This window comes from Staurois parvus, unplaced genomic scaffold, assembly GCF_062004578.1.
Source record: "Staurois parvus isolate SC_StPar_1 unplaced genomic scaffold, SC_StPar_1.0 ptg000226l, whole genome shotgun sequence".
Taxonomy (NCBI): domain Eukaryota; kingdom Metazoa; phylum Chordata; class Amphibia; order Anura; family Ranidae; genus Staurois; species Staurois parvus.
In genome coordinates, this window is record NW_028318022.1 from 4,990,634 (window position 1) to 5,017,341 (window position 26,708).

General features: G+C 38.8%; 1 protein-coding gene across 2 annotated transcripts in view; it reads right to left on the reverse strand.

The window, feature by feature from the left end:
- The window catches only part of MYOM2 (myomesin 2), a 178,996-nt gene that overhangs the window by 70,304 nt on the left and 81,984 nt on the right, over nucleotides 1-26,708 (reverse strand). For both annotated transcript variants that reach the window (XM_089679521.1, XM_089679520.1), the window contains 7 exons: nucleotides 26,123-26,322; nucleotides 20,779-20,832; nucleotides 19,731-19,858; nucleotides 16,892-17,075; nucleotides 16,453-16,627; nucleotides 12,747-12,868; nucleotides 2,504-2,691 (listed from right to left, as the gene is read on the reverse strand). In XM_089679521.1, the coding sequence (XP_089535647.1) occupies nucleotides 2,504-2,691; nucleotides 12,747-12,868; nucleotides 16,453-16,627; nucleotides 16,892-17,075; nucleotides 19,731-19,858; nucleotides 20,779-20,832; nucleotides 26,123-26,322 (1,051 nt within the window). The remainder of the gene's footprint in view (nucleotides 1-2,503; nucleotides 2,692-12,746; nucleotides 12,869-16,452; nucleotides 16,628-16,891; nucleotides 17,076-19,730; nucleotides 19,859-20,778; nucleotides 20,833-26,122; nucleotides 26,323-26,708) is intronic.

Here is a 26,708-nt window from a genome sequence, read left to right on the forward strand (position 1 = left end):
TCTGTATGCCTAAGAAAGTGAAAGCAGTGTTAATACTGTAATCAGGGGCGGACTGACAACTCATGGGGCCCCCGGGCAATAGGGGATCATGGGGCCCCTGTGTCCTTGCCCAAACTCAAAAAAGCCTATGTAAAAGGTACCAGGGGCATCTCATGGGGCCCCCTACTGACCCCGGGCCCTCGGGCAGTGCCCGGGTTTCCAAATGGTCAGTCCGCCCCTGACTGTAATATGTATTAGGTATTAGTTTTTAGTAATTCCCTATACATAAGAGCTTAGGCTCAGACAGAGATAAGCCAAAGAAAGAGCTAGTCAGTTTTACCACAGGGCTCATGTGCTACAAGAAACCTGTTGATAGGAGGAGTGAGCAAAGTGACAGTACATCATCATTCTGCCTCTCTTTTCACTATCTAGTCATGTGCTGTGGGAGGGACAATACCTGGAATTGTTACTTAACTGCTTCAGAGAAAACTCAGGTCTTCTAACCAGCCAGACAAGGCTGTGGCATGTAGCAGAGCTGTGTAAATCTCAAAACTAGATGAATAAAAAGAGACATTAGACAGCTCCTTTAAATGTTGCATGTCTTGGACTTCATCTTTAAAATATTGTAATTGTTCTGATTTACCAACTCGTTTAACCATTTCTCCACTGGCCCAATTCTGAGATTTCTATCCTACATGTAAAACTATTGTTTTGCTAGAAAATGTCTTACTCACAAACATTATATATATATATATTTATTTAGCAGAGGCCCTACAGAATAAAATGGTGGGTGTTGCAATTCTTTATGTCACACAGTATTTGTGGTATTTGTCACATGGTATTTGTCTGTTAGACCCCATAGCTCTCCTCTGGTCTCTAATGCAGCCACATAAACATAGAGCCGAAACTGGAAGAGATTAAATCCTTGTTGCTATTGATTTCCATGGTCACAGAGAGGGAGGAATGACATCAATTGCTCTCTCTGTCTTGTGCTGCTGTTGCCATCGGTTGCAGGGGTCCCAGACTCTGTGATCAGATGGGAGAGGCCAGTAAAGGCGGCGGCAGGGGGTGGGGATACTATTCCGCCACCAACAGAAGTGATTGAGTGGCTGTTCAACCACTTGAATCAATTCTGCCTAACAGGGAATCGGCAGCAGAACATTCTGACACTGGGATGATGCCTGCAGGTGCAGGCATTATCCTGGTATAATCACTTCAATCCGAGGATGTCATATGACGTTCTACAGGCGGGAAGTGGTTAACCAATTTGGACCAATAGAGTCAACTTCATGTTAGTGAAAAAAACAACTTAGATCATTTTGTGTATGCATGTTTTGTGTTAAACAGCAAAATTATGCAAAATGGAAATCTCAAGATATCTGATTGCATTATATGTATTATCAGCTAAAATATATGAATGCATACAGTATATTAATTTTTTGATGAACACAGTTGGCATAGCACAATTGTGAGTCCTATGTGTGAATGTATTGCATTTAGTATGTATTTTGTGAGCAGTAAGTGGGACAAGTAAAGGCTGAAGATTTATCTTTGAAAGCAAATATTTTTCTACCATACTTTATGGAAGCTAAAATACTATATATTTTTATACACTGGATGCACTTCAAGAATTTAAAAGAAATACAAAAGCTGTAAACTCTGTAAACTCTCAAAATAACCAATGGATTGTAAATCTGATATTTTTACTTTTTATATTTGTTCCCTGAAATATTAGTGTATTTTTACGTATGTAAGGTAAAGAGTACTGGCAGTGTTCAAATATAAATAATGTTTTCAACATGAAATTAAGGCTAAATATTAAAGATTAGCTTCAGTCAAAACCTGTTTCTTTAGCATTGAAGAGTGGGGAAGGGTTAGAACATCTTTCAAACTTTTATGCATCCTTGTTGGGGAAACTTCCTGTCCCAAAAACTTGACAGAGCCTTACAATGCAAAAAGAAACTTTGGCTGGAATTGAAATTTGGCTTTCAATATACACAGTTAACAGGTTGAAGTTAGTTATACGGCTTAAATTGAAATCTCTCTGATAACTATAGGATCTACATAATAGACTCTTATAAAGTTCATTGCTCTTATTCATTGAACAGCATACCAAACAAATGCCTTGACGTGCAATTTAAAATGAGATGGACAGCTCAGAAACTTATTTACAGCTTTCCCAGACTTCAGGAACTATAATGTTCAAAGAATGATTATGTAATTATGCTCAGCATCTGCATTGTAAGAGATGGGTATGTTGTCCATTGTTTACAACAGATGTTATCAGAAATTGAAAAAAGCACTGTTGCTGTGATCCAATTGGGTAGCCATTAGCAATTTCATTTTAGGCCTTGATTGCATCAGTTGTTCCATTAAGTTTATACCTTGGTAAGTCAATTAACGAGAATTATGAAAGCATAACTTCAAAATGGCTAGTTTACACAACACAACATTGCAAAGCTCCAGGTCTAAACTTGTAAATGAAATATATTTTAAATAAAAACATCTCTTTTGTTTCACTAACCTTGTAGATTCTTTCAGTAATTTGGCTAGAATTTACTTCATGCCAGTTAAGGTGATTAGCTTCCCGTTTGTCAATGTAGTATCCTGTGATATGAGATCCTCCAGTGAATTTGGGTAACTTCCAGCCCAGTGTCATTGAATGACCATCACAGCTCAGGAGGGTAATACCGTAAGGGTGAGATGGAGTAGCTGAAAAATTACACATAGATATTGAAAACGCCACCTGAGATAAACATTTCTTATATGTATGGAGTAGCTGAAACAATCCAAATGTCCCCAGATCAATTTGTTCAATCAGTTTCTGAACTAAGGACAATCTAATATGCTAATTGCAATGTTTGAAATAATTGAACAACATAGTGGTGCTGATACAATAAATAGTAGTACCTTAGAGTACATGCAGGGGACATTTTAGGAAGTAGTATATGCTGTTATACTGTGCAATATTACCTCCTATCTAATATTACCTCCTATCTTATTCATTACACCTTGAGTGATGTATTACACTCCCAGCCTCGCCCTGTGCAGGGATATTCTAGCTAGTAAGACAACAATCTAAGTGCTAACAGACTCAAAGTGATAATCACTGGGACAAGTTAAGGCTGGCCACACATTATACAATTTTCTTATACAATTTTCCCGTAGATTTACCAAAACCATATAACATGAAGTTTCAATTTGTACACAACCAGGCAGGCCCTTTCACTACATACAGTAGTTGAAGGTAAATCTAAAGGAAATTGAACAAGACAATTGTATAATGTATGGCCAGACTAACTTTGCAGTTAACCCTTTATGCAGAAGAATGGTGGCTGCCACCACCTTTTTTGTTGGTAATATGCAGTTCAGTGTTAGGTTATTTACAACAGAGCTGCATTAGGAGACTTTGCATGCTCCGCTAAGTACTGTTTATGATGGAGCTAAAGGTAATGTGAGCTCTTGCAGTTCATCTAAATGATCTGCTTTGTGTCAATGTGCCTTATTCAGGACTGCTTTATTTATTCAATGTGTTCCTCTCTGCTGCCTAGCACAGACATGAGAGTAAATTACTGTACAGACTTTAACATACTGAGGAAAATGAGTGTGGCACTGTGTGTAGTATGACTTCCCTATTCTTGGCACACAGTTTAGGGTCATCAGACCACATTTATGATGTCTAATGTACGTCAGGATGAATGGATTATCTCGAGGGGACAGGAAGTAATGGCACGTAAATTGATACAGAACTGGGTGTTTCAATGACCAAGGACTGAGCTCTGTCATGCGGGCACAGGAGAAGCCCTAATATAGACTAACCTGGAACTCACATATCTTTTTATCAGGCTTTAGCAGGTTAATGGGAGGCAAGAGGGGTGAGGGAAAGCTAAATATCAACTGCAGTAGAGAGTGATTCTAAAGGAAACTTAAAATTGCCTGAATGGGCAAAGTAAAGGTTCAATCAATGATTCAAAAACCTGACTGAAGCCTTGAATACTCATAGCTTTCCCTTATTGTATTGTATCAGTCAACACACTTGGTATACCAAGATATCCTTATTGAGGAGGGAGGGGGAAAAATTGTAAAAATAATTGTCCAGTGCGAATCTGGCAAAAACACAGAGTCAGCTTGGTACAGTACAACGCCACTACTCAGCATAAATTGCAGTAAAAAGTAAACTTGCGTGCAGGATAAGTACCACCTATACTATCCCTCAGCATCATATCAAGTTTTTCCTTTATGCTTTTTTCATGCAAACCTTTCCTAAGTGCCGGTTCACATATATGTGTATTGAACCACATCCAATCCACATGACATGTGAGAAAGCATTGCTTCCTATGGTGCCTGTTCACATGTCCAGTGCACTACAGAATTCAGTGCAGTTTGAAAAAGAGTCATGTCTGATTTCTGAGCAATGGCTTCAGGATCAAATGCAGATTACAGGCTATTGACATTGTTTAGAACCGTTTCTAAACCACATATGTGTGAACAATATAGGATCCTGAGCTAATCCTGTCCTGAAACTGATATAAACCTGACATGATCTGCTGAACAACTACTGTTTCAATTAGCTGGGAAACCTGAGCTTCAATCCACACCACATATGTGTGAATCAGCTCTAAGAGAAATATGAGGACTAATTTCTCTAACTTCTTGTTCTATTTCTGCTAATTAAAATAAACTTATATATAAAATCTATATATAAAATCGAGCGCAGTGTATAGGTGTAAGTACGGTAGCTGCTTGCACAAAAAGGCACCTCGGGAACCTCCAAAGTAATTGATAAAGAATGAGAGTGCAGCGCTAACCCAAATAGCGATTAAACATATGATAGACCACATATGATAGTGGATCAGTAAAATGTCAGTGTAAGTTCATCAGATGTGCTGAAAGTGCATACAGTCTCCAATATGTATGTAACATATTGGAGACTGTATGCACTTTCAGCACATCTGATGAACTTACACTGACATTTTACTGATCCACTATCATATGTGGTCTATCATATGTTTAATCGCTATTTGGGTTAGCGCTGCACTCTCATTCTTTATCTATTTCTGCTAATTGTCTGACTGTCATGGTGGCCCTCTGACTTTAATACTCTCTGTAACTTACCTGGAAAATTCAGATTAAGAATGTGATGGTAAATTTAGAATTTCGTATGTGCATATTTGATTCAAGACAGTCACTCAAATTAATTAAACAGAAGGATCAACATTGCAGTCAAGAAACTAAAATCTGCAGAAGCATAAGTCTGCAATGACAGTCTTAATGGTTCTCTCAGAAAAATTTTTTTTTTAGCAAATCAAGAACTAATCTGCATGTGAAGTTTGACATAATTACAAACACCAGTGCCACTCAGTGTCCCAGCATTTGATGAATTAGGTCTTTAGCCTGCAGTCTGGATAACACTATTTTGGTGATCAGTTGACATCTTATAAAGAGATCAATCACTGAAATATTGTATTTACAACAAGCTGCATATTCCATTTTAACAGAAAATGCTAAAATGTTTAACACTTGTACTTAATTCTCTGTTTAGTTAGCCCCCTTCCATTTTAGTCAACTTGCACAAATCAGATAAACAGAAAAGAACTGTTTCAAAAACTTGCAGTGAAGAGTAACATACATGCCAGACATCATATGTGAATAGCTATAGTGCCTTACTAAAATTCTGGTGGAAATTATTTTAACAAAAAAATCACCAAGAATAAAACACTGACATAAACAAAACCATAATAAAACAAATTTATTATATATCTAAAGCCATTTTTTTCTTTATTTTGGATATAGTTGGAAACAGACAAAAGTGCTTTTTTTTCTTTTTTTCAAACTGTGTCTATAGGGGAGATTTCCCTTCGCTTCCTGTCCTACAGACGCAACAGGTATTAAGAGGAAATTTACTGAAAGAAGTAATAATATTTATTTGTCTTATTGTTAAAATGCTGAGGACTCAATAAGTTAATTCTAAAGATGGCCATGCAAGGATTTTTTTTAGATGGTAAAAATAAATTTGACATTTAGGGGATGATTTACTAAATGTAATAGGCACTTCATTTTGCAAGGGGAGTTGCTCCAGAGCTTAAGGAATGTGAAGTTTTACTTTGCAAGAATAACCAATCGTGCACAAGCCAAAATGCTGTTTGGGAAGTCAGCAGGGCTTCACCTCAAACATTAAAATAAGCTTTGGGGAAAATTGCATTGCAAAATAAACATCTTATTTGCCTTTAGTAAATCAAACTCCTGACATATATGTGACAGACAGCAATACATATACAGTAATAGTCAATGTCTAAAGCAGAGGTCTCCAAACTGTAGCCCGGGGGCCTGATTTTCCCGTGCCCTTTGTTTGCTTTTATCCAGCCCTTGGGGGGCATTAATCCCCCCACTGTCAGCAACAGTGGGATATAATTCCTGCCACTGACACTGATAATGAGGCACTATTCTTCCCACTGACACCAACAATGGGGCACTATTCCTCCCACTGACACCAATGATTGGTCATTATTTCCCCCCCCTTTAACTAAAGATGGGGCACTATTCCTCCCATTGACACAAATGGGGCACTATTCCTCCCACTGAGACCAACCATGGGACACTATTCCTCCCCCTACTATCAAAGAGGAGACTCAATTTACTCCCACTGACACCAGGATATTTTCTACTCCCACTGGTCACATTCCGGCCCCCCATAGTTTGGGAGGGCAATAAACTGGCCCTATGTTTAGAAATTTTGGAGACCCCTGCTCTAAAGGAACATGAATGAATAGAAAAACATATATCTAAAGAGAACATGCTATGCAAAACTCTTCATACTGGCTCACAAAAAAGTATATGTGTCTCATGTATAAGAAGGATTCTTCAATGGTTCAGCTATACAGTGCCTGCCGTCAATTGATTGACAGGAGGGCACGTATTAGTCCTAAGAGATTTTCATATCCATCCTAAACAGCGCAGATGCATGAATGTCTCCTTCCAGCTATTGTATTCTGAGAGCCAGTGCCTGTGCTTGTTAGAATACCTGAACAGTGGTTTCAGCTGACTGGCTGCAGTCACTGTCTGTCTGACAATTTTTCGGATCTTTCGGTCAACGTTTGGTGAGCTGGGTGGTGTGGGCCAGGCAACCCACAGATCTAATTTCAGCTGCACCAGCAAAACATAGGCACATTTTAATTTGTGTATAGTCAGCATAAAGCAGTATTTTACTTACCTGTGGAAAATCAGTAGCTACAAAAACTGTAACTGCTGACTTTTAATAAACAGACACTCACCTGTCCCACGATCCAGCGCTGTCCTCACCCGGCCACTTTCTTCACCAGGCATACTAACTCTGGGCAGCCGAAAGTGAATGCTAGTAGCTCCACAGTCGGCTGCTCACTGCACATGTGCGAGCCGGCTGTGCCATCTAATTGGTCCTGCAGCTTTCTGGGTCGTGTGACGTCACAGAAGACTGTAAGAGAAGAGTGGGGGGCACACTTTGGCTCAGATTGCCACAGCGATCTGGCAGAACATGAGGGAGCTGGTACCTGTCAAGACCAGGTACCCCCCCAGAGGAGGGGAAAAGGAGAAATAGTGGAACTCTAACCACTGGGCACTTTTACCCCCTTCCTGCCAAGGCTAATTTTCAGCTTTCAGAGCTGTCACACTTTGAATGACAATTGCGGTCAGGCAACATTGTACCCGTATGAGCTTTTTTATCATTTTTTTCACAAAAATAGAGATTTCCTTTGGTAGCATTTGATCACCACTGGGGTTTTTTATTTTTTTGCACTATAAACTAAAAAAGAGCAAACATTTTGAAAAAAAAAAGGTTTTCTTTTCTAGTATAAAATTTTGCAAACAGGTAATTTTTTTCCTTCACTGCTGTGTGTTGATGAGGCTTCACTGATAGGCAGCACTGATGGGCACTGAGGAGGCCACACTGATAGGCAGCACTAATGGGCACTGATAGGCTGCACTGATGAGGCGCCCCTGGTGGGCATTGATGAGGAGGTACTGATGATGCTGAACTGATATGCAACACTGATGGGCACTGATAGGCAGCAATGATGGGCACTAAAAGGTAGCACTGAAGGGTACTGACTGGCAACACCGACTGGTGGCACTGATAGCTGGAAATGACTGGCGGAATTGACGAGCACAGATGTGGCAGCACTGCTTGGCAGCACTGTTGGGCACTGATGGGCAGCACTGTTGGGCACTGATTGGCAGCACTGTTGGGCATTGATGGGCAGCACTACTGGGCACTGATGGACAGCACTGCTGGGCACTTTTGGGGCTGCACTGACAATCAGGGCCCTGATAATCAGTGTCCTGTTTATCAGAGCAGATGTCTCCTTTCCCAGTTGCCAGTTATCAGCAGTGCTTTCCTCAGTGGCAGTACTGCCAGTAACCAGCAAGTGTATTTACATGGTGATCAGCTGTGATTGGACAAAGCTTATCACATGGTAAAAGGGTGCTGTGATTGACCTTTTACCATGCCATGTGATCAGCTGTTTCCAAAGGACACAGTGATCACAGATGCGCCAGGTGTGAGCAGCTGGGGGTGGTTGGGTGGGGGGGGGTTCTGGGAGGGCATCATATGACACCCTCCCAGAACTGGATGACCACACTGTAGCCATTATTCGACTATAGCCTGTTAAGAAAGTGCTTAAATTTCAAACAATGTTTCTGAGAGTCAGAAACACATAGAGGTTTTTCATGTTTTTGAAATATCCCTTATAAGTCAGCACTGTAAAATAGGGAACATATATTTCACCACATGTATGTTACTCACGCCTATCACCAGAATCAAGGAAAAAATATGGCCAGTTCCATAAAAGCTACAATGAAGGACAAAACGGCAGAATTCTCTCTCCCGGTCACCCTAAACATAGAAATTACTAAATAGTCCATGCATGATCAGCTTTACTTAATATCAATTCAATGTGGTGACAGGGTGCTTTGTGAAATAAAAGTGGTAAAAGAAGAAGATGAAAAAGTGAAGTGTGACAGGTGCAACATGTGATATCCTTTCCAGTAGAACCTACCATGTGGAATACCTCCTCCTAAAACAATGAGATTGAAAGAAAATACAAAACATATAAGAACATGCAAGAACAACAGAACATGTCACTTGACTACATACAGCACCTACAGGATGTCTACCAAATGATAAAGGCTACTGTTTTCTGCTTCTGGCCTGTGCAGCAGTTTTGGAACACCTAGAAACTTGAAGTGGAGTGGTGTTTGCCTACATATAAGTCCTCATGCACACTGGACATTTTTACAGCGGCTGATTTTGGTTTTTGAAGTTTTTTTCCCCAGCATGTTATCCTATGTGTTCCTTCACACATAGGTTTTAATCAGCGTTTTTGGCAGGGGTGTTCTTTGGCTGGAAAATCCCCCAGAACTAATGGGTTTCTAGAGGTGTTTTTTTAGCTGTAAAAATGCTCTAACGTAAAAAAAATTTGGGAAAACACTTCAAACCAGCATTTTTGGGCGTGGATTTTGTGTAGAAAAAAAAACACTAAAACCTGAATGCGGAAAAACACAGCTAAACTTTATTGCAAAAAGGCTGAAAAACTTGCATTTTTTACATGACTTTACACATTTAATGCTACCAGCATTATTAAAATGCCCAGTGTGCATGGAGCCTTGTAACACATTTGCTTTTGGATGAAAATGCTCCCTGAGCGGTGAGAATGGAAGGACGTCATATGACTTCCTATCAGAACGAGAGAACCACCTTGCGCGTGTGCTGTAGAATATAACAGCACACATACGGTATTGTATGTATACACATATATTTAATGGGTGTACATATACAGCATAAACTAGTACATTTCCTAAATGGCTACTATGCAGAAATTATATTTATAAAGTGCCCTATGTGAAACATTTGAAAACAATAATGGGCAAACAAATCATAGTTTCAAATGGTCATTGAAACAGAAGATAATGAAGCCGAATATGTATAGTGCAGAGTGATAAGCCTTTCATAAAACTAAAACAAAGGCTACCATGGCAGTAATTTACTGCAACATTAGTTGCATGGCTGCCTACCTTAGGTCTTAAGGCATTAGTAAACACCACATGCTCCCTTGTACCTACTGGCAAGCGTATAATAAAGACTACATGTAGGTACAAGGAATATCTCCTAAACATGCAACATTTAGAAGCTATTCACTGTTTGTGCAGCCAGTGACATCACCGGCACATGTGCTGTGAGGGGATGTCATACTCATGCCGTCCCTTTAGAGCTCTGTGCTACAACCATGACTACAGTGCACATGCGCAGGAATGACGTCATCGTAGCTGGGCCATTCTAACGGTCAGAGCCCACAAACCCGGAAGGAAGACCAGGTAAAGATGGAAATCCTGTCAGTGGTAACAGCGCACTGCTGGAAGGATTCATTTTTTGGTAAGTTTTTCATGTGATGCATATTAGAACATTATGACATTGCCTTGTAGGGGGAAGATTTTTTTTTTTTTTGGGCAAGAGTTTACCAGGTTAAAGTGACTCTGTCATTCTTTTAAAGACCTGAAACAAAAGCATCCCTGCAAAGATATTTAGCATCTACACAATACCTGGTGTGTTTATTATCTGATTCCCTGATGTATGATGTGGCCCTTACACCAAAGCCTGTAGGGACGTAGGGGTCATCTGAGGAAACCAACATCTGACACTCCCGAAAGTATTACATTCAGAAGATCTTTTATTAAAGTGGTTGTAAAGGCTCAAGGCTTTTTTGGATTCTGTGCATGAAGGTAAAAAACTCTCTCTGTACAGCATTCCCCCCCAGCACCCATTAACTGCTTCCCATCCTCCCTATAGCAGAAATACTGCTACAGGGCAGCACGGGTGTGCAAAATCACATATATATATATATATATATATATATATATATGGGACTTCCTCTCCTCATTGGCTGAGACAGCAAGCAGGAGCCATTGGCTCCCACTGTTGTCAATCACAGCCAGCAGGCCAATGAGAAGAGAGAGGGGTAGAGCCGAGTCGCAGCTCCGTGTGTGACTGGACACAGAGCAGTAGGTGCCACCATAGCAGCGGGTGCCCCCCGACAGAAGGGAGGGGCCAGGAGTGCAGGTGGGGGACCCGAGAAAAGGAGGAACCAGGCTGCTCTGTGTAAAACCACTGCACACAGCAGGTAAGTATAGACATGTTTGTTTTTCTTTAAATTAAGCCTTTAGAATCAATTTAAGCTTCTCTCTTCAACGCCATGGAGCTCAACAAATGCAGAAAGGCTGGAAGTATTATTGATAGCTTTTCAGAGAGGCATTTGTTTCAGGTTTTAAATACAGAGATAGAGTCACTTGAGCTGAACCAGAACAAGTATTCAGCAAATGAATGCAGAACTCCTATCTGCATATGTGTCCTGAGTTAATAATGACTTTGAAGCTAATGAAACCAGAGTCAGCATAAGGGAGGGTCAGCTACCATTTCAGGGATGTTACCAATGATGGCCTGCATATTTCTCCCATGGCAAGTTTTCAATAAACGCACAGCTGAGACAGCTAACTTCCTGTCTAGTAATCACTTCCTGCCTCTTTTAAGTAACTAACCAATTAACATAAATCAATAGACTGCACAGAAACATCAAATGTCTCAATATTCATGCAGTACTTACATATAAAGAGGCCAATACACTGAAACTTACAGCACACAATATTATTTTCACATTTTACCATGGAAAAACCTGTTGATCACTTCAATACATTGCATGTTCTTTATAAAAAAAATTTTATTGTTTCTTCACAAAAATAATTACATGGGTTTTTACTTTCTGAAGTATTTCCTATTTTCTGACTTCTATTAATTGCGAGTCAGCTAATCTACAGCAATTAATCTATGAGGTATTAATTGAGGAAAGCAGAACACAGAGCCTTTGCGGTGGAGATTAAATGATGATCCATTATAAAAAAATACTGATTCATGAGAAATAAAGGCGTAAGATAATCAAAATACTGTTTTCATGCCAAAAATAACACCTGCACACTTATTAAAGAGTTATGTACAGTGTGTGAATTAAACGCTTTCATTAGAAAGCTCTAGTAAGATAAAAATGAGCCCAGTTAAAAATGGCTCAAAACACTTATTGAACTGACTAGTCAGAAGAAACAGAAATACTACAAATGGACTTTATAGACACAAAAACAAGGTACACGTATAAATAAAATCAATATTGCTTTATTTGACATTCTGTCACATGTACACCATGATATTAAAAACCTATTTGGTAATATCCCCGCAGCAAATGTCCCAGAGTCCACCATATACAGAAGGAGCACAACCAGTTAAGAGGCATGGAAAAGACCACCAGGATGATCCTGGACGATCCTGGTAGTCTTTTCCATGCCTCATCACTGGTTGTGCTCCTTCTGTATATGGTGAGCTCTGGGACATTTGCTGCGGGGATATTACCAAATAGGTTTTTAATATCATGGTGTATATGTGACATAATGTAAAATAAAGCAATAATGTTTTTATTTATACATGTACCTTGTTTTTGTGTCTATAAAGTCCATTTGTAGTATTTCTGTTTCTTCTGACTAGTCAAAATTAGGACGTGGCACTAGTGTAAATAAATGTTGCTAGTAACTCTTTCACGCTTAGTTTTCTTTTTGATATATTGCTTTTTTGGCAATCTGCATTTGCACTTTGCTTTTAATCTTTTTATCTTTGCTTAGTTAGCTGGACTGATGTGATTAGAAACTGCTATGAAAATAACAGAAATATCTTAACAGACAGAAGCACATTGGATACTTACTAAGGGCAGCTTTAACGGTTATTGCCTCTGATTCCTGAGAATTCTCACTGACACCGACTGCATTTACTGCCTTTACACGGAAAATGTACTTCTCTCCAAATGTTAAACCGTGCACAATAAACCTAAGGAGGGAAATTGATCAATGTTATTACATGTTTATTGATTTGTACAGTTTCCCCCTGGAGGTGGTGAATTAATATGTTCATCCTAACAGACATGATATTCCAAGTGACAGAAAAAAAAAATGATTGCAGGATTTTTAAAGGGACACAGTGGAGACAGGATTAAAAAGCTGTCATTGCTGGTGTGTAAAGTACAGTATATGTAAACCCTCACCTTGTAAAACAACCCGTTCAGTTTACTGGTACTGGTACTACTACTGCAATACTGGGAACTTTTACCCCCTTCCTGCCCAGGCCAATTTTCAGCTTTCAGCGCTCTCACAGTTTAAATGACAATTGCGCAGTCATGCAACACTGTACCCAAAATTTAGTTTTTATCTTCACATTTTATCACAAATTTAGAGATTTCTTTTGGAGGTATTTAATAACCATTGGGGTTTTTTTATTTTTTGTTAAGACTACACATTTTGAAAAAAAAAAACAAGCTATTTGTTTTTGTTATAAAATTTTGCAAACAAATAATTGTTCTTCGTAAATTGAGGCAAACATGTATAATGCTACATTTCTTTGGTGAAAATAACCCAATTTAGTGTAAATTATTTAGTGAGTAGGAAAGTTATAGAGTCCACAAACTATGGTATATATCTGAAAGTTGATCAATCCTGATGTACTGGTGGCTCATTTCCTAAGACCAAAAAATGTCAGAACAGTACAGATGTCCCCCAAATTACCCTTTTTTGGAAAGTAGACAGTCTGCAGTATTTAGTAAGAGGCATGGCAAGTTTTTTGAGGTTGTAATTTTTTTGTCATAATGTTTTTTAAAATAAAGAAATGAAAAAAAAAATGTTCACTTTTTTTACATACTGTTACCAGTTCAGTACAGTGTCATCATATAACTGGTGTGGCAGTGGTCAGGGACAGTGACTGGTAACAGGATGAAAAAAAAATGTTTTTTTCATTTTTCTTTATCATTTATTATTAGATTTTTTCTTTTTTTTACAATTTATTTTATAAAACACTGTGACCAGAGTGTTATAATGTTACCATTGTACTACTCTAGGGAAGTGATCAGCTTTTTTTTTTTTACACATTATGATTGCATATAGCAGTGTATTTCACTGCTATAGGCAAACATTTAACTGTATTAAATCGATTCATTAAGTGTTTTTGTTGAGAATAACTGTGATTGGCCACAGCTAATTACATAACACAGATGGGCTGTGACTGGCCCAGTCTGTACCATGTGATCACTGTGACCAATCACAGCTAGCAGCACAATTGTATATATTGGATGGCATGAAAGGAAGCCAACCAATTTTTACAATTGTCATGTGACTAGCTGTGACTGGACACAGAGGTTACATGGTAACGCCAACAGGCCAGTACACAGATCGGTAATTGGCTGTGTCCAAGACGCAAGACGGTGGTCTGGGAGGATGAAAGTCCCGCTTGGGCGGGCGGGAACTGGGCAAAATAGAAATTATTTATTTTTTATTTTTTATTTTTACTAGTAATGGCGATCAGCAACTTATTGTGGGACTGTGGCAGACATTCTGACACTGGGAGGAACTGACTTGGTGTCACTGGCATCCCCAGTGACACCATTACAGTGATCAATGCCAAACAAAAGCACTGACATTGTACTAATGGCACTGGGCAGGAAGGGGTTAACGTGAGGAGCAATCAAAGGGTTAACTGTGTGCAGGGAGTGTGTTACTAGAGGGCGGTGTGTTGGTGCTTCACTGTAATCACACTGCTTTGGATGGATGCGCTGTGCAAAGCCATCCAAAGCAGTGTGCCTGAGCTGACAGGGAGGAGAACTGTTAGTAAACAAAACAGTTCTCCTTCCCGTGAGAGATCCTCAGAAATCACCGGGCGCCGGTGAGTAATCACCGGCAGGGACCCAGTGACTGACAACCACGGCAGCGAATGGCGGCGCGGGTAGGGCGCGGGTAGGGCGCGCATGCGGGTTGCACGTGCCTCTCTACCTGGAAATGCAAAATCACGTGTATATATATACGTGATTTTGCGCAAAAGTGGCACCGTGTAGCAGTATTTCTGTATCACTATCAAAGGTTATAACGGCATATACAGTTTCTGGGAAAACGTCGTCTGATAAGCATAAGCGCGGTTGCCATGGTCAACTGAATGAAAGAGACAAAAGGGCATTGAGCAGGATTGTGATTCGGAATAAGAAAAAAACTGGTGCAAAAGTGACTGCAGAGCTCAATCTCAGTCCTGTAAAGACTGAGTCCCGTGAGGATGTGCTTCTGTTGTGATACACATGGCTGTATTATACAGGGATTACAAGTCAGTTGACTGTCCACCCCTATGCAACTCACTTCAGTTTCATCTTGATGTAACTGGATTCCAAATTATGCAACTGTCAACAAATCACTTGCAACACAGTAATTTAAAAGGAAATCTGTCGTAGCTGAATCTAAATTATATGCACGCAGACTAAAGGCTCGTCAAACTCATACAAAGGCCAGATAACTCATAGAAGCTGACCTGTGTCTACTACTGCCTGTGTATTACACATCTACAAATGTATGTTGATGTATACATGTAAGACTAGCTAATCTATTGCCCTACAGCCTAAACAAATCAATATTTGAGGCCTGACAGTAAAATCATGTGACATGACCTAAATAGAATACGTAGCAACTTTCCTAGAGTGATTGCTTATGTATCTTTTAAAACATCTTGATTACTGTATGCCCTCAACTGTACATTCGTGATTATGTGTGTCCAACATGTATGATTGGAAGTGTTAACAAGGCTTAGGTTGTAGAGAATTTCATTCATAACAAAAACTCTAAATTTAATAATAACGAGTTATATGGATCCGTTTTGGTGAAGGAGCTAAATGACTGAAATACAGCACACCAACATCTTACTGTATCTTGAGAGGTTGTGACAAGTGAGATGGGTCCTTAAAGTGTTACTAAACCCACAACAGTAAAATCAGTCTGTATATGCAGTAAACCATGCTCATTATATTCACTGTGGTACGTAAGGGGTTAATCCTCTGTATTGTGTAAAAAGGCTGTTTGATCCTGACTTCTCTAATCCTCCCCTTCTTCCAGTGTCCCCCTCTTATCTCCCGATAAGACCTATTGTGTGGAGTCACTCTGCACATGTTCAGTTTGGTGTGTATTGCTAGACAGTTTTTAATTCTTGGGAGAGTGCATGTGATCAGCACGGGGCCAATCAGCACTGTTCAGACAGAGGTCAGGGATTCTGCATCCTCCTAGAGCAAACTGAAAACTCCTCCTACAAGCTTTAACAAGTGCTCGGCTGGACAAAAGTCACAAGACTGCTCTAACTGCTGATGAGAAAAGGTATTTATCAGTTTATATTTACTAAAATAATTGCACTTCCATGTTGTGTGTACTGTGGGAGACCAGATATAGTGAATGCAGGGAACTGGGTTTAGTAACACTTTAATTTATCTCCTGCTCTACAAACAAGCCAAATAAAAATACACATAGTTTGGAAGCCAAGTATCATTTGTTACAAATCTTAGTGTCTAAAAAGGTTATATATATATATATTTTTTTTTTTTAAAATAAATGTCACACCTGTTATACTTAATGGGTTTGTGGTTGCAGTGGTCCCAGTGGTTAGACCCCACAACAGATTTATCTATATAGTATCCAATTAATTCTTCCTCTAGTTTCGCTCTATCAAACTGTACGACAACTGATGTTCTAGTGTTTCTAGATGCCAATATACGACCAGGAGCAGATGGCACAGCTTTGAAGAAGAAAGAAAAAAATACATCAGCATATAACTCTAAAATAAGTGAATGCAAGCACATAAAAAAACAGGCATGTAAATCAGTAACCAAATACAATAAACTCAACTTTTACTAGCAAGACCTACAGACTATATATAATTTTAATTATACTTCAGTGGATTTATAGGATACGTATACTAAAGAGTATACTAAAGAAAGCATGTACTCTATAGTAAATATACAACACTTATACAAATAATGTATTACAAAACATGAGTTACCCAGACGCTCCTGTGCCTGTATTGGTGGTGTTACTTCAGAAGGTTCACTGACACCATGTTTATTGACTGCAATAACTCTGAAATTGTAAGACTTTCCTTCCACCAAATCAAACACTGCATAACGAGGTGATCTTACTGGGATCTCAGAATTGACCCTCTGCCAGCTTCCACTACCAACCATTGTCTATAAGAAAAAAATATATATATTTTATTACTGCATAGTGAAAAACATTTACCCATTCAAGAAAATGTATTGTATGAAAATGAAAAGTAATACACCATTGTATGATTCGCACTAGAGACCATGGAAGATTTGTGATCCTTTTTTTAATTTTACCCAATGATAAGGTTTGGATTGATGGCTCTCCATGCACAATGATGATACTTATTATTATTATTATTACTGATATTATTATTAATAATAATAATAATACCTTCAAGTAAACTAATCCTTTTGGAAATCTTAGGACCTTGGAGCAAGAAAGCTTCTTTCCCTACCTGTGCCTCAAGCCTTTTCTCTCTCAGAGAGTTCCATAGATGTACAGTATATGGACTCCACTTCCCAGATAGGGCCAGAGAAAAGAAGATTTAAACTGGAGGTTCTAAAGATTCCTGCAACCTCACCCTGTTTGATTCAGATTCCTTTAAGCCTCATTCACACCACATGTGCAGAAAAACTAATGGAAACTGATGTGCAGATTTCAGTTGCAGAGACACCAGCTTACATCAGTTTTTATGCGTACTTCAATGAGTTTTATACACGTTGCAGATTCCTGCGCAGAAAAAAATATGCACATGATATTCGCGGTGTGCACAGGGTCCATGGAGAACAATTGATTTTGTTGTGCTCTTGCAGAATGCATGCAGAAAAACTGACGTCTCTGCACCACGGTGTGAACAAGCCCGTAAAGTTTTACTAAACCTACAAAAGTAAAATCAGTCTGCATATGCAGCTTGATATACTCACTGTGGAACCTAAAAGGTTAATCCTCTGCATTGTGTAAAAATGAAGTCTGATCCTGACTTCTCTGATCCTTCCCCTTCTTCCAGTGCCCCCCTCTTATCTCCTGATAAGACATGTGTAGAGACACTCTGCACATGCTCAGTTTGGTGTGTATTGCTAGAGAGGTTTTTTTTTTTCTTGGGAGAGTGCATGTGATCAGCCCAGATCCAATCAGCGCTGTCCAGACAGTGATCAGTGCTCAGCTGGACACTGATAGAAGTCGCAAGACTGCTATAACTGCTGATGAAAAAGGGTATTTAGCAGTTTATATTTACTAAAATAATCCCACTTCCATGTTCTGTCCAGATATAGTGAATTCAGGGTCCTGGATTTAGTAACACTTTAAAGTTTATACAATTTTAAACTGTTGCTTGATATCTGCTTTAACTATCTATATACAACCTTTGTTTTACAAATAAACATTTTTCACATTACAAAGGGTTCCTGGAGCAGTATGAGCAGGATTAAATAAGGTTAAGCAGAGGGGAGGGAGGCTTTCTTTGCTGCTCGACTGGTCTGATTGGAACCTCAGAGTCACTGCTCTCATGACTCAATAAAGTTTGGTAAACAACTCTCAGCACAGCTGAAAATGTAAGAATGCTAATGAAGTGAAAGGATGACTGGATCTCCACCTGCAGGCTGGAAAAAAAACTGCAACATTTTAATAAGAACTATTTCAATTTTACCTGACTAAGCCAAAATATATATTTTTAACCTTTTTTTTTTTTTTTTTTTGTTATGACCATAAAAAAGGAGGAAAATTTGTACAACACATTTGACTTCAAAGCTAAAGCTGCCTTTACCCTTATGTATCCCTTTCCAGTACTTCACCCTGTCTATCCAACACAGATCCTCACTATACCCCCTTGTTACCTGACTGTACTCCTGTCCCCTAGATAGGAGAAGACAGATTCTTCCTGTTTCACCTTGTTCTCTACCACATAATACGGTTGTACTGTTGTTTATTTGAAAACAAGTAAATATTGACAGAAGAGGCAAGGAGGGCAATTGGATGGGCACCTAAATCATGCTCCTAAGGTGATCAGAGAGAACAATTAAAGCCAAACACCATGCAAACAGTTAATTACGCATTTAAAACATGTATATGTGAGTGTTGGCATTTCTGTCTATCCATTCCTGAGATTTAAACATTACTCTTCTCTCCCCCCCGTCAGCATTTTCCATAACAGCAAATGTGCATGCAACACACTTAAATGGTTCCTTGTGCTGCCCATCTTTCTCTCAGTTTATGCTCATTTATGCAGGAGGCTGATATCAAGGCAGATTCTAGTAATTGCACAGTTACATTTTACAGTGCTTTTAATTGTTTTTGTAACAACTACAGAACTGAATTATTTTTTGTTTAAAAACTTACATAGAGCTCAGATAAAAATTGTGCGGTGGATTGATGATAAGGTCACACATTTTTTCACATTAATGACTACTGTTGACAGTGATGGCCAAATCTTTACCTGTGATATTATTAGAACTTTTAGGTTCACTGTTTTTTTGGGATGTTTTTGACAATACTGGAAAGGTTTCACTGGTAATTAAAGTTTGTGTCAACCAATAATAATCTCCTGCACAGACATTGTATGACTTTTTAACTTCTATGTATCTTCAGTTTGTCATACTTCAAAGTGAAATGAATGTTCTGCCCTACGTAAACTTCAAACGCCACACAAAAGTAAAGAGTTCACATTTTCCATCCTCAAGTAGCTAAAAATACAGTGAGTTAATGGTACCTTTATAACACATTACACATTTTCTCTGATCGTTGTCAAGAGGTACTTAGAGACAAGGCTAAAGAAAAATAATTGACCATTCATTTTTTACCTTCTCAATGTAATAGACCAGTGGATCTCTACCACGAGGAACTGGTGGGTCCCAACTGAGCACAACATAGGTTTTGCTGGTTTCCAGAGCCTGAACATTGGTGGGAGACCCAGGAATTTTGACATCACCTAGTAAGAAACCATACTTAGTAAATAGGCACAATATTTGTAAACCCCTGATGTTATTTTGTCATTATTAATCACTGTTAAGTGATATAATGAAGACTGAATAAAACTCAAGACAGCTCCTGTATATATGCAAAACTGGTATTTATACTATATATACCCCTAGGCTTTCCCCTAGAGCTTGGTTCACACTAGCCAACTCCAAAGTCGAGCATTTTTCAGTGTTGCTTTGGAGTGCGAATTTGATGTGACTTTGATGCGATTTTACACTCTCTGACACTCAAGCTGCATCAAAGTCACATCAAAGTAGTGCCGTTTTCTGAAGTCACAGCAACTTCAGTAGTAGTAATTGGAACTGCTCTCATAGAGAAGCATGTCATGTTACATGTCCTGTTACTTTGGGTCTCACAAGTCAGATCCAAAGCCGCAGGAGTGTGAACTGAGCCTTAATCTGTATGCTTCTCTTTCTTATATATCATACAGTATGTAGAAACAAATAAATTATTTCAGTTAACATCAAAGCAAAATACTGTTGTAGTTGTAGTCTCCAAAACAGTTCAAATAAGCAGTGCTTAAACACTCCAGCATGTACATATATCAGAAATAGTCTTTAAAAGCATCAGCTAGGGAATAACACTATAAATATTAGCCTCAATCAATTTAAATGCTGAACTCCTTAGTGTTACAATCTAAAAAGGTATTTAATTGCAGTACAGTAAAATGGCCAACTGAGTCAGGGGATTCAGAAATTGTTTGAACTCTTCTGTACGTCAAAGTAGCTGAACATCATCAGTTTTGCATTATGCTACTGTCAAGGTTAAATACAGTCTACATGTGTAGATTCGATTTTTTTGCAAAGAAAATAGAAGATTTACCAAAAGAAAAAACGCTAACATAACTAAATTCAAATGTAAATAAGATACCTTCCAGATCATCCTGACAGATAACAATTTCTTGTCCTCCATCCAAATGGATTTCTTTTAAGAGAAAACATGTATATTAGATAACATTATACATTTATTTCCCAAATGAAACATTTATTTATTGCTGTTAGGGATGATTTTGTGCTGCATGTTTAAATAAGAATGCCTAACACAGCTTTACTGGTTCCCTTCATTAAATTTGTGAATAATTAGAGACCTCAGATGAAGATGTGCCTTATACTGTCACAGTTAGGTTCGGCCTCCTAGCACCTCTCACACAGAGGCACGGTCATGGTCCAAGCTACTATACTGCTGCCTCTCTGATTATCCAGTTTTACCCCTGGCCTTGTCCTTTCAAACTTTACCCAATGCTCATATCCTTCAATTTGCTTTGCAAGTAAATATGTAAATATGCAAGGGTATTTGCCCTAGAGCTTAGTGAATGATGTGAAGCTTAATTTTACAAAGAATACCCAATCTTAAAGTGATTCTAAAGGCACAAGGTTTATTACCTTCATACATTCTATGAATGAAGGTAAAAAATTTTCTCTGTGCAGCATGACTCCAAGCCCCCCTAATACTTTCCTGAACCCCACAGCAATGTGCACAAGAGCCTTGATTCTCCAGGACTCTCACTCCTCATTGGCTAAAACAGCAGCGGAAGCCATTGACTCCTGCTGCTGTCAATCACAGTCAGTGATCCAAAAAGGAGAGAGAGGGAGAAGGACCGAACCATGGCTTTGTGTGTGGATAGACACACAGAGCAGTGGCTTGGGAGTGAGCCTGCTTGCAAGGCCCCGTAGCAAGCTTCTTGTTCTTGGGCCACTTGGCAGGAGGGAGGGACCAGGAGCACTGGTGGGGGACTCAAGAAGAGGAGGATCAGGGCTGCTCTGTGCAAAACCACTGCACAGAGTAGGTAAATATTAAATTGCCATTAATACCACTTTAAGCAGGGAAAGTAAAAAAGAAGCGGTATTTTTGCTTTCACGTGATGAAATAATGGAGGTCAGCAGAATTTCACCTTATTCACTATGGGGCAGATTTTCTTGCAAGGTGAATGGTCTATTTTCCTTTAGCAAATCAACCCCACAGTCTTAGAAGTATATAGTATATACACTATATTGCCAAAAGTATTGGGATGCCTGCCTTTACACGCACATGAACCTTAATGGCATCTCAGTCTTAGCTAAGGTCAGGAATATAATGTCTGGTGATACCTTGGGTAAGGTCTGGACCAGGACCATAGCATATTGTGAATATACGCTATATTTCCAAAAGTATTGGGACGTCTGCCTTTACATGTACATGAAGTTTAATGGCATCCCAGTCTTAGTCCGTAGGGCTCAATATTGAGTTGGCCCACCCTTTGCAGCTATAACAGCTTCAACTCTTCTGGGAACGCTGTCCACAAGGTTTAGGAGTGTGTCTATGGGAATGTTTGACCATTCTTTCAGAAATGCATTTGTGAGGTCAGGCACCAATGTTGGACGAGAAGGCCTGGCTCACAGTCTCTGCTCTAATTCATTCCAAAGGTGTTCTATCAGGTTGAGGTCAGGGCTCTGTGTAGGCCAGTCAAGTTCCTCTACTTCAAACTCCCTCATCCGTGTCTTTATGGACCTTGCTTTGGTCACTGGTGCGCAGTCATGTTGGAACAGGAAGGGGCCATCCCCAAACTGTTTCCACAAAGTTGGGAACATGAAATTGTCCAAAATGTCTTTGTATGCTGACGCCTTAAGAGCTACCCTTACTGGAACTAAGGGGCCAAGCCCAATACTGAAATACAACCCGATACCATAATCCCCCCTCCACCAAACCTTACACTTTGCACAATGCAGTTAGGCAAGTACCTTTCCCCTGGCAACTGCCAAACCCAGACACATCCATCAGATTGCAAGACAGAGAAGCATAATTCGTCACTCCAGAGAACACATCTCCACTGTTCTAGAGTCTAGTGGTGGCTTACTTTACACCACAGCAATACGGCACTTTTCTTTGCACTTGGTGATTTAAGGCCTGGATGCAGCTGCTCAGCCATGGAAACCCATTCCATGAAGCTCTCTACGCACTGTTGTGCTAATCTGAAGGCCACACATAAAGTTTGGAAGTCTTTAGCTATTGACTCTGCAGACAGATGATGACTTCTGCTCACTGCGTTTCAGCATGTGCTGTCATTTTACACGACCTACCACTTTGTGGCTGAGTTGCTGTTGTTCCCAGTTGCTTCCACTTTGCCACTTTGTTATGATACCACCAACAATTGACCGTTAGTAGCAAGGAAATTTCACTGATAGACTTATTGCACAGGTGGCAACCTATCACGGTACCAAGCTTGAATTCACAGAGCTCCTAAGAGTGACCCATTCTTTCACAAATGTTTGTAAAACAGTTTGCATGCCTAGGTGCTTGCTTTTATACACCTGTGGCCATGGAGGTGATTGGAACACCTGAATCCAGTTATTTGAAGTGGTGACGCAATACTTTTGGCAATATAGTGTAGCTTGCAATTCTCAGTAAAGACCCATTATTAAACCTAAAGTGGGGAACACACTATGAGAAAATTGGGCAAATGATCATCCTATTTTCTACTAAGGTGCATATCATGATGTAATCGACAATGATATTAACGTGTATGAAAATTCATGAAGTACAAAGGCAAACGTTCTTTCTATGTTCATTGCCACCTTCTTCTGGGTTGTTCTTGCTTCTTACCATGCACATTTTTTTCCAATTTGATTATTTCTGTACAATTACTGTACACATTGAGTGAAAATCTGACTTGTGTTCACATACGATAAATATTTTATAGTTTGCCCTTCGTTTTTGTTTTCTTCCGAACAGTTGGAATCGGCTGTTGAAAGCATTATACTAATGAACAAATAATTGGCCAATCGTTCCTCATACTGAATTTTTCTTCTGATTTTCTTATAGTGTGTACCCAGCTTAACTTAAACCAAAATATTTCAACAGAGTGGTAAAGAGTTAGGACTTATTCTACGAGACCAGGACTGCAAATGACAAAATGATGGTCACAGGAAGTCATAGGCAAAAAAAAAGAAACAAAATCTTTTCATGTTTTCTATGGAAAGATTTCCCACCACTTCCCTCCCCAATGATTACCTGTCACCAGGATAGGAAGTGAGGAGAAATGAGGACACAGAAAACTATGATCTATCACAGAGGAAACAATTGCCGGGAGTTCGGGCTTCATTGATAAAAAGGAAAAACAAAAATATGGTATAACTAAGACCAATGCATTTCTGATTATGCAAGAGATCTCACCTCTTTAGTTACTGATGCATATGAATTACGCAAGTTCTGTGACCAATAAAAAAAAGTTTAGGCAATGACTAAAGCCTGGAACCAGTATCACACAGATGTGTCAGTAATGAAAGGTATAAAATTGGCAACTATGGAACTGAACAAAGTTATAGAACTGCTGATAGTTGGATGGACATATTTTTTATGTTTGTTTCATTGTACGCACCTAGGCTTATTTTATTTCTCATTTTCACAATTTAGTTAAAATCTTGTATATGATACCAAAGTTTGCATGATTAAAACAAGCTTCTAGCTTAATGTTCATTTTAAAAACACAAAATGTGTACTCTGTTATCATACAGCTCTCTGATTTATTGACACTAAGGTATAACAAGCTGTTTTTATGTTCCTTTTTGGTGGCATACAGCCTGACATCTGTTTTTTATACTGTAAGCTCTGCAGGAGCTATGCATAGTATATGCTTCATCTCTCTGCATTAAGAATAATAAAGTAGTTTATTGCACAAATGTTTACTACTACCACACAAGCAAATAGGTAAATAAATATATATATGGGCTGTGGAGTCACAGTAGACAGACGTTCCTGAGGGTCTTGCAGTGTTTTATTGACAGTATAAGCAGTAAGAACATGTTGAAAATCAGTTCATTATGGTGGCAGAACTAAGCAACTCTCTGGCAAAGACATTTATGTACTGAAAAAAAATGACATCTCATCTTTCAATTTGTGTTACTATACCATGTTATTGTTACCATTTGTTACATAACAATAATATGATCATATATTTTGTATAACTAAGATGTACGTATTTAGGAACAGAATGTAATTCTTCTGTTAACGTTAATAAAAACAAATTAATCCCTAAAGTTGTTACTAATAGATATGTGGCTTTTTCAAACTTTAAATTATACGCTAAATGAGAAAAGTGGAATCTACATTTGGTTCTCAGACACATACTCAGTATACTCAGATACAGCTTGTTAGCGTCAATGTACCTGAAAGGTAGTCATTCATGACAAATGGAAAAAAATAACCAAAATGTGTGTTAATCAAAGATTAGAAATCATTTAAAATTTATAGGACTAAGGGATTTGGGTTAAAATGCTTAGCATCTAAATCAGACAGTCTGAAACACAACTAGTGTTATCATATCACTCATTTTACATTTCTAGTCACTCACTGATAAGTGGAAATATAAAGGCTTGTTGTCAAATAGATTTATGTTGCAACCTTCAAGCTTTAGACCAAACAGTGCATTTTATTTTGTCAGCATAAAGGGCTGCTTCACACCAGAATGTGGTTTCGGGAAGGTGTGTTCAATTCACATTTTCTGCACTGCAGGTGAATGCACTGCTCTTGCGATCTGCATGCAGGTCCCAATGTATTGTTAACTGCACCCTAAAAGCAGATTGACAATGCAGTACATTTGCAGGCACCAAATGGCATGGTACTGCAGTAACATGGAATTTGTAGTGTGTTTTTAAAAGTAGTGCAAGCGCTATTTTTTGCAAAGTCCAGAGAGTGCGCCATAATCCCGGTGTGAATCAGCACTAAAGGAAAATTGTGCTGGGGAAAACACAGATGCTATTGTTTTCCTCCTTCTCAAAATGTTATTTACCTGACTACTATTAGCTTCAATATTTTTGCTACATTGACCCAGTCTCAAATTATTTAAGCCAGTAGTAAGCATTATAGCCAAGCAAGTAGTATTTTCAGAAGGAAAAATTGGAAATGGCAGTCTTCTTTAACATCATGCTATGCGAATGGGGGTATGTATAAAAGCTAATATTCTGATTTGCCTTCAAAAGGGGAAATATACAGATTTGCATGTCAGGTGAAAAAAGAACTGTGTTCAACTGAGAAAATGCCTGGAGAAGTAGCTACTGGACAGAGTGATAAACTATTGTGGAGTCACAGAATATTATTTACTTGATAATGTGCATTACAGAGCCTGTCTGAAAATAAAAAAAAATAACATGGCAGCTGTATTGCAGAGTGTCAGTTTTATCTAAAAAACATGCTAGACAGAAATTGAACATGGTTATACAGTTATTTCTAGTGATCTTACTTTGCAGTCTTGATAAATCAGCAGGATCCAGAGCCGCCACTGCTATAGAAACTCTTGATGGTCTACTGATTCCTGCTTTGTTCACTGCTCGGACACGGAAAATGTAAGATCTTCCTTCATATAAGCCAGTTACAGGATATCTACAGATCTTAACAGGTGAATCATTGCACTGGATCCAGTTGTCAGTGCCCACTTCACATCTGTCATAAAAAAGAAATGTTCAGTTTAAAAAGAATCGTGTAAATTGGCTTTCAGGAAATTACAATGCTCAAAAAAATTAAAGGAAAACTTTTAAATCAGAGTATACAGTAACGTCACGTCAATTAAACTCCTGGTATATTGATTTGGTCAGTTAAGTAGGGGGTTGTTAATCAGTTTAATCTGCTTTAGTGTTAATAAACAACAGGTTCACTAGATGGGCAACAATGAGACCATCCTCAAAACAGGAATGGTTTTACAAATGGAGGCCACTGACATTTTTTACCCTACTCATCTTTTCTGACTGGTTTTCACTAGTTCTGCATTTGGCTAGGGTCCGTGTCACTACTGCTAGCATAAAGGCGATACTTGGACCCTACAGAGGTTT